Source organism: Passer montanus, unplaced genomic scaffold, assembly GCF_014805655.1.
Source record: "Passer montanus isolate IOZ18808 unplaced genomic scaffold, ASM1480565v1 scaffold156, whole genome shotgun sequence".
Lineage (NCBI taxonomy): Eukaryota > Metazoa > Chordata > Aves > Passeriformes > Passeridae > Passer > Passer montanus.
The window spans coordinates 251,512-264,088 of record NW_024362716.1 but is presented as its reverse complement, the minus strand read 5'-3'; the positions used below and the strand labels follow the sequence as shown (position 1 = coordinate 264,088).

General features: G+C 50.7%; 1 protein-coding gene across 3 annotated transcripts; it reads right to left on the bottom strand.

Annotated features, from left to right (window-relative positions):
• Positions 1–352: 352 nt before the first annotated feature.
• On the bottom strand, positions 353–12,571 carry PGPEP1 (pyroglutamyl-peptidase I). 3 transcript variants are annotated; one of them, XM_039702443.1, is made up of 5 exons: positions 12,359–12,571; positions 9,115–9,167; positions 3,460–3,576; positions 1,609–1,841; positions 353–707 (listed from the first exon to the last, which is right to left on the bottom strand). In XM_039702443.1, the coding sequence occupies exons 4-5, from the start codon at positions 1,812–1,814 to the stop codon at positions 515–517; spliced, it is 399 nt and encodes a 132-aa protein (XP_039558377.1). In that variant the 5' UTR covers positions 1,815–1,841; positions 3,460–3,576; positions 9,115–9,167; positions 12,359–12,571; the 3' UTR covers positions 353–514. The 3 variants fall into 3 exon arrangements, with proteins under 3 accessions (XP_039558377.1, XP_039558375.1, XP_039558376.1); XM_039702441.1 differs by lacking the exon at positions 12,359–12,571 and adding an exon at positions 12,005–12,090; XM_039702442.1 differs by lacking the exons at positions 9,115–9,167; positions 12,359–12,571 and having other exon boundaries at positions 3,456–3,576.
• Positions 12,572–12,577: the final 6 nt, after the last annotated feature.

The window sequence follows — 12,577 nt, the reverse complement described above, 5'->3', positions numbered from 1 at the left end:
CAGAGCACCCAACTCTGCTCTCCAAGCCAAGCCCACACCTCCCCAGCTGCCCCTGCACAGCATCACCCCGAATCTGGGTCAGAGGGGGGGCAAACAAACCCAAACCCAACTGAAAGCAAACCTTTCCACCCCAGAAGTGCCCATGGGAGGGCTGGGTGAGCAATGCCCTGCACTGGAGGCTGAGTCCAGGTGAGGTGAGGATCCATCCCCTGGGAGCTCCAGCACAAAGCCCTCAGGAGGAGCCAGGAGCTGCAGCTGCTCTAGAGAAGAGATTCTGAATCCTTTGTTGCTCAGGCTGATACTCACAGATTCAACAACAATAAAAAAGTTATTTCCTAAGAAGAATTTGTAGAATTTTCCTTTTTTTTTTTTTTTTTTTTTTTTTTTTAAGTCTCCAATTCTGGGTCTGGAACTGTTGCTTGTTTTGTTTTGTTTTGTTTTTTTTCCCCAATACTTCAGCAGAGCAGGGAAAATTCTGGAAGTGCAATACTAGGAGAGCTCCTGGCCAGGCTGCTCAGTGTTCATGTTGACAATTGATTTTGTCTTCAGAATGCTCCAAAAAATCCAGCATTTCCTCTATGATGGCCTGCAGGGCCCGGCCCAGCTGTTCTGCAGAGTAAGGTTTTCCCAGAGGGGGCACATGGACAAATGCTGACCTGCCACGGCTCTGGTACAAGGAGGTGTAGTAGGTGAAGTCACAGAGGTACCTGGAACACAAAACCAGAGATTATTCACCAAAATCCTTTCCTCTCTATTCTTTTAGTACAGTTTTAATGCATCATAGTTTTAATGCATCATTTCAACAAAACACACACCACAATACACCAAACCAGCCTCCTGAATCCTTTTCCCTCTATTCTTTTAGTACAGTTTTAATGCACCATTTCAACATAACACACACCACAATACCCCAAACCAGCCTCCTGTATCCTTTCCTCTCTATCCTTTTAGCACAGTTTTTATGCACCATTTCAACATAACACCCACCACAATACACCAAACCAGCCTCCTGAATCCTTTCCTCTCTATTCTTTTAGCACAGTTTTAATGCACCATTTCAACATAACACACACCACAACATACCAACCCAGCCTCCTGAAACACAGAGCCAACACTCCCATCTCCCCAGGAGCACCCCACAAAGCATCCAGCTCACCCCAGGAGCTCAGCCCCTACTGAAGGAGTGTAGGCGAATGCCCCCAATGACAGAGTGGCAAAGCTAGCCTTTGTCCCTCAAAAAAGGAAAGAAGCCCAGAAGTTTCTGCCAACGATCAGGTGAAAAGCCACCTCATAGGGCCCCAGAGGCTTCCCTAAAACCTTGGGGTCACCTCATGGGATAGGAGCCAAAAAGTCCTGCCTGGGGCATAAGGTAGAAAAGGAGAGAACAAAAGGACCACGAGGCTTTTGTGAAGGTGTTTTCTAGCAGGAGCAGACCTCTGTACCTGGCTCGGATTTTCTGTTTATTGTTTTGCCTTTTATTAAACCTTTTTGTTTCAAACACTGCAGCAGAAGCCATCCTGCCCATTCTTCACATCCAAAGGTAACAGCCAAGCTATCCTTGGGTGGATTAGGTTCCCTTTGGAGGGCTCCTAAAACCCAATACCCTACCTGCCAGCGTCCTTGGAGATGGTGACAGTGACATCCAGCCCCAGGGCAGAGACCCTCCTGCAGACGGCGTCCATGTCGATGATGGAGTCGATGCACTCGGGGCCCCCCTCCACGCAGCACTGCGAGCCCGGGCAGAAGCGGCAGTTGTCCAGCCCCTTGTAGCCCACGTTGTGGCCACACTTCTCCAGGGTGACAGTGGTGGCCATGCCCGACACCCCCACGTGCACCACCAGCTGTGGGGAGAGGGGGGGTTGGATGCTGCTGGTCCTGTGGGATCCTCTGGGAATGTTCCTCTGTCTGCTCCGGGGTGTCCTGACCCCAGGGAGTCTGACTGTGACCCTCACTCATGGAGAAAGGCTCCTAAACTTCAAGGTGGACCAGAATCCACAAAAGTGTGAAATTGTAGTCATGATATTTTATGAAAAATCCTTTTTTCGTAAGATTTTCTCTTATTCTAGCTGAGAAGCCTCAGAAAAGAAATGCAAACAATTAACTATCTGCTGCTGTGGAATGCAACAGGTAAATCTGGGACTGGTGCATGTTGGCTGCTTCTAATTAATGGCCAATCACACTCTCTGGCTCAGACTCTCTGCGAGTCACAAGATTTGTTATCCTTCCATTCCTGTTCTCTCCAGCCTTCTGATGAATTTTTTATTTCTATTTTTTTAGTATAGTTTTAATACAGCATTTTAATATAATATTTATCATAATATAATAAATCAGCCTTCTGAAACATGGAGTCAGGATTCGTGTCTCCTCACACAAAGCATCAACCACATGAAACAGATTACAGAGAGTGGTGCAGGTGGATCACCTGTGAGAAATTCAGGTTTTGGGGTTTTTAGTGGGGATGGGAGCAAGATGGAGGGCACAGGGTGCTGTCCTGGGCTTCTTCTTCCTCCTCCTTCTTCATGGCTTTGGGTGGCATTTTGTAATTGGGCAGAAAAATCTGCATTGGGGCTCTTTGGGATGAGTTTTTGGGTTAAAAGGGGAAACAATCCAGGTGTCAGCTCTTAATTGCATGGTTTAGTCTTAACAGACCTTGTGACAAGAGATTGTTGGCCATTTGGGCCTTCTAATGAAGAGCTGCTGGACTCATGGTTGTGAGACTGTTTTACTGGTAAGAAATGATAAACATTTGAGTCCAAACATGAAATAATGTCTCAAGTGCCTTCAATCCAGACCCAGAGAAACCAAGAGGGACCCCACAGGATCCTTCCACGTGGGGACACCTGCCTGCCACTCCTCTCCCTTATCCAAGCTCCCAGTCCAGCTCTCCTGGAGCCACCCTGGGGACTGGAAGCCTGGGGACATCTCAACAGGAATCGTGGAATCCTCTGGGGTTAGGTTCTGCACGTGGCATCAGCCCAAGGCTGGACGTGATTTTTGATCATTTTCCAGCCTGAACGATCCTGTGGTAGGATTTTAGGGTCCTCCCCACCCCAAACCACTCTGGGATTGCATGGTTCCAGCCCCAGTGAGCCAGGGAGGTGTTACAGAGGAACGAGGTGTTTCCATCGTGGGTTCAGCACAGCACAATTGCCATTTCACCCCCTCCTGACCTGAACTGTGATTCCATCAGGGTAAAAAGGAGCCTTGGCACCTCCACAGCTGCTGCAGGAGCTCAGGTGGCACAGACAAACCACGAGCTGTCTAGACAGCCCTTGGCAGTGGCCCCTTCACAGCCACTGGAGCACTCCGAGCTGGAAAATCCCAGCAATTCCCATTTTCTCACCACGAAAGAGGAAAAGACCCAGCCAGGGATGACCAGGCTGAGGGAATACATAAAAAAGGAGACTTCACATGGAGGTTTTGCTGGGTGGTTTTTTGATCCCCCCTTCACTCACTCACTTGGGGACTGTGCTTCTTCCACAAGGCAGGAATGAGCCTCTGCACGGTCTGGTACTCAACAGGGACCTCATAGACATGCAGATCCACGTCATCCCTCAGCCCCAGCTTCTCCAGCTCCTAAAAAACACCAGCAAAGCAAAACCAAGATGGTCAGACAGGACATGAGCAGAGGATTTACTCCTGGAAGGTTTGATGGCAGAGTGGGGAACTAACACAAATTTACAGCAGGTTGTGTAACCCCATAAACTGCACCTGCACTGAGTTTACAGCAGTGAAAAAAAACCCCAAACCCACAATGGCAACAACAAAGGCATCTCTCCACCTGGGTGAAGTTTCACCCACAGAACCGTTTGCGTGGCTCTGATGTGTGTGTGACAAAGAAATCAACATTTAACTGACAACAGTTATCAGCAACACCCACGCTGCCAGGGAAAGCTTGGCTCTGGTATTTATAGAGGGAGACAGGCACAATCCCTACTTCTTCCAAGGAGTGACAGAGTGGAGAAGGTGGCACTGCAGGGATTTTATCCATCACCCTGGCCTGGAGAGTAATTTCACATTTATTTCCAGATAAAGGGCTCTCAGGGCTGGGTGACAGCACTGGTGATTCAACTAACCCAGTAAATTATTTCTGCCTCTCTGACATGAAAACATCCCAAATATCCTGGCAATAAACGGAGCCAATTTCCTTCAAACCTTTTAAAACACAAAGTGGCAGTTAAATACCTTGCAAAGACTTTAAAACCAGAGGAAAGGGGTGTTTTTCTCCCCAGTATTTCTGACAGGAAAGCACTGTTTGATCCCAAAACTGGGAGTTCCCCCTACACCCAGGTTCTCCCTTCTCTCCAGTCCCACCAGTAAGGCTTTGGTTCCTCTCAGAGCCATCAACCCCAAACTTCCCACAACTCAAGGAAACACCCACAAGGTCTGAAGCCTCTGGGAAAAAAAGGTTTTTTAAAAAAACCATCAGCTGAGCCTGAACCTTGGAGCCAGGTGACAGCAGGAAGCATTTTCCAGTGGGAGAAGAGACCTTGGCCATCATGTGTAAGGAATTTCTGCAGCATCCAACCTGGACCAAGCTTCCTCTTGTCAGCAAATATCCAAAATTGCTGTTCTGATGGAACTGAGGTAGGAACAGGTAAAAGCCATCAAACTATCAAAGGACATTTCCAAATATTCCTGAATTTGTCTCTGTTCCAGGTTTGGTTTGATCACCAGAGCCACGAGCTGCTCTTTGAAGCAATTCTCAGGTTTTGTTTTCCTCCTTGCAGATCAGCTGTTTTCACTCTCCAACCTCGTATTCCCCCAGGTTAAAAATTAAAAATTAAAGACACTTGAAAGGAGAAGACAAGTTGAGGTTTGAGGCCTCCCCCATGAAATGTGAGCAGTGTCTTGCCATCGTTTTTCTGTGTTTTTATCAGCATGAGTGGTTTTCTACCGAGGAAAAAAACACCTTTCCCACTTGTACAGCCAAACCACAGGGATGTAACAAGATTTAGGACAGCTAAAACACCCAGAAAGGCCAAAGTGACACTTTCACAGAGCAGCAGATATGAGCAACGATGATAAATCACAGGCTCTGGCTCCCAGGGCAAGGCTGATATTAAAGCCCCGTGTATTGATTAGTGTCTGGCACACTCAGACATTCATTAGCACAGAGGGAGGGAAGGGAAGGTTCATCACAGCTCCTCTGCACAAATGTGCCTTCAAAACCTCACCTGGAGCCTCAGCAAAGGAGAGGAGTGTACAGATGAGAGTGTTCCAACACCAGCCAGCCTCTTCAGGAGGAGAAGAAACACTTTTTAGGAGGGTTAATGCTGATGAGAGTGATGCTCCTGAAGGTGAAGGGCTGGGAAGGGAACAGCTCCTGGGGATGGATTTGATGGTGGGGAAGGAAAAAGATCCTGAAGATGGATTTGATGGCTGGGATGGGGAAGGAAACAGTTCCTGGGGTTGGATTTGGTGGTGGGGAAGCAAAAAGATCCTGAAGATGGATTTGATGGTGGGGGTTGGGAAGGGAGAAAGTTCCTGGAGTTGGATTTGATGGTGGGGATTTGGAACAGCCCCTGGGGATGGATTTGATGGTGGGGAAGGAAAAAGATCCTGAAGATGGATTTGATGGTGGGGATTGGGAAGGGAACAGCTCCTGGGGATGGATTTGATGGTGGGGATGGAGTGAAAAAGATCCTGAAGATGGATTGAAGGTGATGGGGTGGGAATGGAACAGCTCCTGGGGATGGATTTGATGGTGGGGAAGGAAAAAGATCCTGAAGATGGATTTGATGGTGGGGATGGAGTGAAACAGTTCCTGGGGATGGATTTGATGGTGGGGATGGAGTGAAAAAGATCCTGAAGATGGATTTGATGGTGGGGATGGAGTGAAAAAGATCCTGAAGATGGATTTGATGGTGGGGATGGGAAGGGAACAGCTCCTGGGGATGGATTTGATGGTGGCAAGTTTTGCTGGATGAAAAGAGAATCCTCCAAGCACTTAAACCTTAACTTTACCAAGCCACAACTTTTCTTTTAAGCAAGGCCAGCGCTCCATAATGAAGATGTTTGTAAGCTTCCCCCCCTCCCTGAACAACTTCTCCCCCCAGCCCTGTCCACCTGACAAGCAGAGCCCACAGAACATGTGTGACCGATTCCCTGACCCCTCCACAATGCTGCTCTTTGTCAGCCTCTAATATCCTTATCAGGTCTGTCTAGACACCCTGACAGCAATTGTCCTTCCTAATGTCAAAATGCACTCTGACCTCGCTCCTCCTCCTCCTCAGCACTCTGGGGGGATGAAGGAGCCCAGCAGCTTCACAGTCCACAGGTCACACCTGTGTCCACACCTAAGTCACAGCAGGGAGGGCAGAAAACGAGAGGAGAAAAGCTCATTTCAGTGATTTCTTCTTGGAAGAACCTCCCCAGCAAAAGTTGCACCCGTGGGAAAAAAAATAAATCCTGAACTGAAAGATTAAAATGATAAAAACTCAAAACAGTAAATCCAAATCAACATGGAGTGGTTTTGCTGGGAGCCTTAAAATAAAGCAGAAAGGAGTTTTTCTTCCTGCTGATTTTATAGGACAGCTATCCTCCCAGTGAGTAAAAACCCAAACATTTCATTGGGGAGCTTTTTTGGGGTGAAATTTTGAGACTTTTCACTTGGGCAGCATTATTAGATTGCTGCTGCCACTATTTAAGGTAGCCATGTGTAAAAATCAGTCAGCTGCAAAACCAGACAGAAATTCACTGCACTTCCAGGGAAAACTCACCCCGTGTCCGTGTTCTGTGGGAGAACCCAAATAAAACCAGGGGGAGTGAAAGGGATAAAAAAAAAAGGGAATTTTATCCTCGGGATGCAGCACAATAAAAGATGTAATAAACCAGAACTAGCTCAGCCCTAGAGCTAGGAAGGATTTAGAAAGATTGTTTAATTGATTTTTCTTCTATTAAAATGCAGATCACACCGTCTGGGATTCGGGAACTCAGACACGCCTTTGTGTCCACCCCGCTCCATGAAGTCCCCGTCTGAAACTCGCACAATGCCCACCTCGGCCAGCCTCAAAGACATGCTGTTCCTTTTTTGTCTGGGCCTCTGGGGGCTGAGACAGGGCAAGGAAAGGCAAATCCTCCCCGCTGCCTCCGAGCTGATGTTTTCACTCACAATAATCCGGGCCCGGAGCCTCCAGCGCGCCTCCAGTTTGTACTCAAAACAGCCCCAAATCCACTCAAAACATACTCAAAACATCCCAAATCCACTCAGAACATCCCCAAATCTGAGTTTAGACAATCAAGACAGCCCCAAATATGAGTTTAGACACTCAGAACATCCCAAATCTGAGTTTAGACACCCAAAACATCCCAAATTTTGAGTTTAGTCACTCAAAACAGCCCCAATTTAAGTTTAGCCACTTAAAACATCACCAGTTCCGAGCTTAGACACCCAAAATATCCCAAATCCACTCAGAACATCCCCAAATTGGAGTTTAGACACTCAAAACATCCCCAATTCTGAGTTTAGACAGTCAAAACACCCCCAATTCTGAATTTATCTACTCAAAACATCCCAAATTCTGAGTTTAGACAGTCAAAACACCCAAATTCTGAGATTCAGCCACTCAAAACACCCCCAATTCTGAATTTATCTACTCAAAACATCCCCAATTCTTAGTTTAGCCACTCCAAACATCCCCAATTCTGAATTTATCCACCCAAAACACCCCCAACTCTGAGTCCTGTCATCCCCCAAGCCCCTAAAAATGGATTTTAAATGGAGGGGATGACTTCATCCATCAGCCACACAGCTGAGCAGCCACCAGTGCCCCGAGCTGCTTCTCTTTAGGTTTGTTTATTTTTTTTTTTCAAGCAACATCTCAACACCCACCACTCCTCCTGCTCCAAAAACAGCCTTTTGTCTGTCTCCTCTAAAATAAAAGCAGCTATTTACAACAGCTGACATCACACCAGCAAGAACAAACCAAATCACTCAGCCTCACTTCTGACTTTTAGCAATGTCCTGGTTTTTCCACCATCCACAACCTGCATTTTCCTCCAAACTGACCCAAACTTAAATCTATCCATCCCCAAAAAGCTCTTGGAGGCAAAGGTTTTGTCTTCTCCCAGCAGCCAACACATCAGGCAGCTGGACATTAGTTGGCTGTAATTGATTAGAGTTTGTGATTTAATTTAAAAGCATTTGAAGGAAGATATTAATCTCAGGGCTCTGAAGGGGAAAGAGACGTGGTGGGGAGAAAAATAGATTTAATTCCCTGGGCAACTGTACTAAAAGGTACCATGGAATTCCCAGGAGCTTTGCCACAAACCCCATCCAGAAGTGACAAAGAAGGAAGAAGTGGGGTAATGTGGCAGCACCATCCCTGTAAAAAGGGTTTTTACAGCAAAAAAAACCCCTTTAATTCCATCGAAAAGAGCTTAATTCCCTCTTTTTGCCTCATTTGAGGGATGCCAGCCTCTCTCAGATGAACTCCTGGGCACAGGGAGGGGTTTTGGGGTGTCCTGTGCATGCCAGGGCTTGGATTGGATGATTCCCTCCCAGGATATTCCAGAATTTTAGGGCTGTGCCCATGCAGATACAGAGCTACAAGTGGCATAAAGCTGATTTTCCTGAGCAGGCAGGACAAGCACCTCCCCAGAAACTCTCCCAAGCAGAGAAGGGGGGATCCAGGGGGGAGAAAAGGGGCAGCTCTGCCTGGGAACCAGACTCCTGCCACTCACACAACTCCACAAAAGCTCCAGCTGGGAGGCTCCTCTCAGGGATGAGGTTCAGTTTAAAGGTGAACCAACTGGCCCAGCTTCGAGCCAGAACTGAGAGAAAAACATCCAGATTCCTCTGGGCTGCTCAGCTGGTTTGTTTGTTTGGAATCCCCCAGGGCAGGGGAAGATTCCAAGCTCCCTGCCCCACTTAAAAGCATCCAAAGCTGGGAATTCCTTACTTGCCTCAGCTACATTAACTCAATCTCATTAAACTCCACCAGCTAAGGGATTGTTCTCTGAGCAGGGAATCAAACATTATCCAGCTGACCATCTGGATCTCTGCAGAGAGCTCCAGAAGAAGCTGTAAGTGACAGAAAGAGCTGAAAGCCCAATTTTGTGGGGATTTGTCCTCGATTTTGACACCTCCTAAGAGGAAAATTCAGGGGTTACCTGAACTGCAATCCAGCTGGCGTTCACAGCGTGTTCTCCAAACGGCCCAAACCCTGCAAGAGAAGAAAAATTCACAGATTTGACTCAACTTCAAGTTGCAAAGAGGTTTGAGCTTTCCTGGGAAAAAAAATCCCTCCACTTCTACCTGTCAATCCTTATTTCTTTACACCTGAGTATCAAACAAGACTCCTGCACTGAAATATTTCAACTCCAGCCTTGTACAGCGAAGGAAAACAACAACTTGCTTGAAAAGAAACTTGGTTTTTGACTGGGGAGAAGAATTTTCCTTCCTGCCCAGGTTAGGAAAATTCATTATTACCAGCTAACTTGTCACAGAATTAGAATCATGATTGGATTTTCTATTCCTGATTGCTTCAGCCCACAGCAGATGCTTCCACAAGCCTGCCTCAAATGTTCCTTCTCCACTCAGGGTCTTCTCCAAGATCTTCGTTAGCATTAATTACACCTCCCAAGGAAATAAACAGAGCTGTTGACAACCCACCCACAGCCCAGCAAAGGCTACCAAGGCGTTATCAAAACCACTTCCTTCAGCACCTCGAAATTCCTAATGAATAACTTTGGAGTTAACTGGTAATCCATAACATCTTTTTTTTTTCTTTTTTTTTTTTTTTTTTCCCTGAGCAAGCACACAAAGGTTGGGCAATTTATCTGGGCGTAACGTCGATACGCTTTAATTTAAAATGTCAGCCTTGCCCTCCGAGCCTCGTGCAATTAGGAGCCATAAATTCTGCCCAGCCCCTGAAAGGATCCGAGAGGGACCACAAATATCAGATGACACCTTAATGGAAATGTGGGATTTGCCCTCCTCCCCAGGCAGGCTGAGGTGATGCTGCTCAGGAGGAATTTCCCAAGCGTGGGCTCGTCCACGCCCGTGGATCTCAACCCGGCTCGCCAAAATAAATATTCCCACAAAATCCAAAATGTTGGGGGTGTTTTCCTGTGAGCAGAACTGCAGGGGTGTGAGACAAACCATGACAGGGGAAGGAGGCAAATTAATGCCTTCCCAGCTGTTCCTGCAAGTCCCACACGACTCTCTGGAAGAAAACACCGAGACCTGCTAAGCTGAATTCCTAAACACGGCGTGACAATCCTATAAAAGAAACGAAATCCATTATTTTAACAACTCAGCCACGGAAAGGCTGAAATTCTACAGGTGCCCAGGCACAGGGCAGGATTGCCTCGCTCCAAATTCCACATCCAAGTGGCACAAACACAGCTGGGGTTATCGCTGCCCTGACTCATCTCCTGCCCAGAGCCCTCGCGTTATCCCTGGCTGGGAACAGAAGGAACTTTGTGGGCAGCACCCGACCCCACGGAGCACATCCAGGCTCATTAGCAGCAGAACCAGCTGCAGGGGATGCTGATGGGATTATCTCCTTAACGAGTTCTAAAAAAGAAATTGTGCACAAATAACGCTTATCCTCGGCCAGCCCAGGCTGGGAACCCACTGGGAACACGACACCGAGCCCAGCCCCGGACGGAATTCCACCTGACATCCACGGCCCCCTCAAACAGGGGCAGAGCTGACAAGGCAACCGCTGCCTTTTGCAAGCAGACTTCCCTGAAATTTAAAAAAAAAAAACCAGCGTGGAGGAGCCTTGCGAGCAGCAGAACGTCTCCTGACGCAAGTTTTCTGTTTAGTCACCGCCGCTCCACGCTGGATTTGGGGCTGGGAGAGGCAGGGCTTGCCACCTGCTCCTGGAAAAAGGCACTTCTTGCCCGCGATCGCGGCCGCTCTGCTATTCAAACAGCCTCAACTTCAGCTGCCGGGGGGAGACCTGAATAGTTTGGGCGAGTTCCCCATTTGTCACAGGGCGGCCTCACCCACAAATCACCCCGAGCTGCCTTTGTACCCCGGGAAGGGGCTGACAGCGCCGGGGCCTCTCGCTGCCTCCGCTCTTTCCTCCCCCCGGCGCTTCTGCCGCGCCTCGGGGCAGCTCTGGGGAGCAGCCCCCACACCCTGGGGGCTTTAGGTGGGGCGCTCTGGGGTGATTCCCCCTCTCCCTGCGCCCCAAATTGGTTTTCCTGCTCCTCGGGAGGCTGGGTTCCCTTCTTTTGGCGAAGAGCAGAGCTTTGGGATGGGGTCACGCGCGGAAAAAGGGGACCCTGGCTGGATGAGGGTCAGGAAATCCCCTCACCTCTGTACCCCCCCGGCTCTGACACCCCTGACCCACAGCCCCCCAGACTCTGCCCTGCACCCCGTTTATCACCCTACACAGGGGACAGCCCCTGAAACAGCCCCCGGAGGGGACAGCCCCCCAAAACAGCCCCCCAGAACAGCCCCCCGAGGGGACAGCCCCCTAAACAGCCCCCCAGAACAGCCTCCCGAGGGGACAGCCCCCCGAAACAGCCCCCCAAAAACAGCCCCCCAGAACAGCCCCCCGAGGGGACAGCCCCCTAAACAGCCCCCCAGAACAGCCTCCCGAGGGGACAGCCCCCCGAAACAGCCCCCCAAAAACAGCCCCCCAGAACAGCCCCCTGAGGGGACAGCTCCACTCCCCATTCCCTCTGTCCCCCCCTGACGGGACAGCAGACCCCCTTCTCACCTCAGGGAAGGGGTCCCCCACTTATCCCCTCACGATCTCAGGGAAGAGATCCCCGACTGCCCCCTGTGGTGAAGGGGTCCCCAAAATCGCCCCTGTCCCCCAAATTCCTCCTCACGGAGAAACGACCCCTCCAAGCCCCCCATCACTTCGGGGAGGGGTCTCACACCTTCCCCCGGTCAGGATAAAGACCCCCAGACCCGCTCCCCACCACAGAGCAGGGGTCCCCCACGCACACCCCAGAGCCCCGCTCTGCCTCCCCTCAGGGAGGGCTCCCTCACACCGCCCCCAGCAACCCCGCCATTTCCCCGCTCACCGCCCCGTACCCGTCACCACCACGGCCCGCCGCGGCTTCTCCATCGCGGCTCCGTCCCGTCCCGTCCCGTCCCGTCCGGTCCGTCCCGTCCCGCCGCCGCCGGGTCCGTCCCGTCCCGCCGCCGCCGCCGCCCCGCACTGAGCGCGGCCCCGCCCCGCGCCGCGCCCCGCGCCGCCCGGGCCCGCCGCTTCCGCCGCCGCGGCGGAAGTCCCGCGTTGGGACGGCCTGCAGCGCTTCACCCGTTACCGATCACCGGGGTTCTCCGTGCGCGGCGCAGCCCGAAGGGCTCCCTCTCGCCCGCCTCAGCGCGGGATTCCGGGGGGGGGGGGGGGGGGGGGGGGGGTTGATTAAGCAAAACGCTCACCTTGAGCCTCGCGGGGGTTCCCCGCTTGGTTGTGGGGGAGCACGGAGCGCGGCCGCGGTACCGGGAGGTGCGGAGCGCGTCCCGTCCCGTCGCGGCGCGTCCCGTCCCGGGCGGTGCCGCCGCAAAGGCGCGGACCGGGCGGCGCGGCGCGGCCCGGCCGCGATCCGCGCTCTGATTGGCTGCGGCGGGGCCGCGCCGCGCGCTTAATGGGCGCGGCGG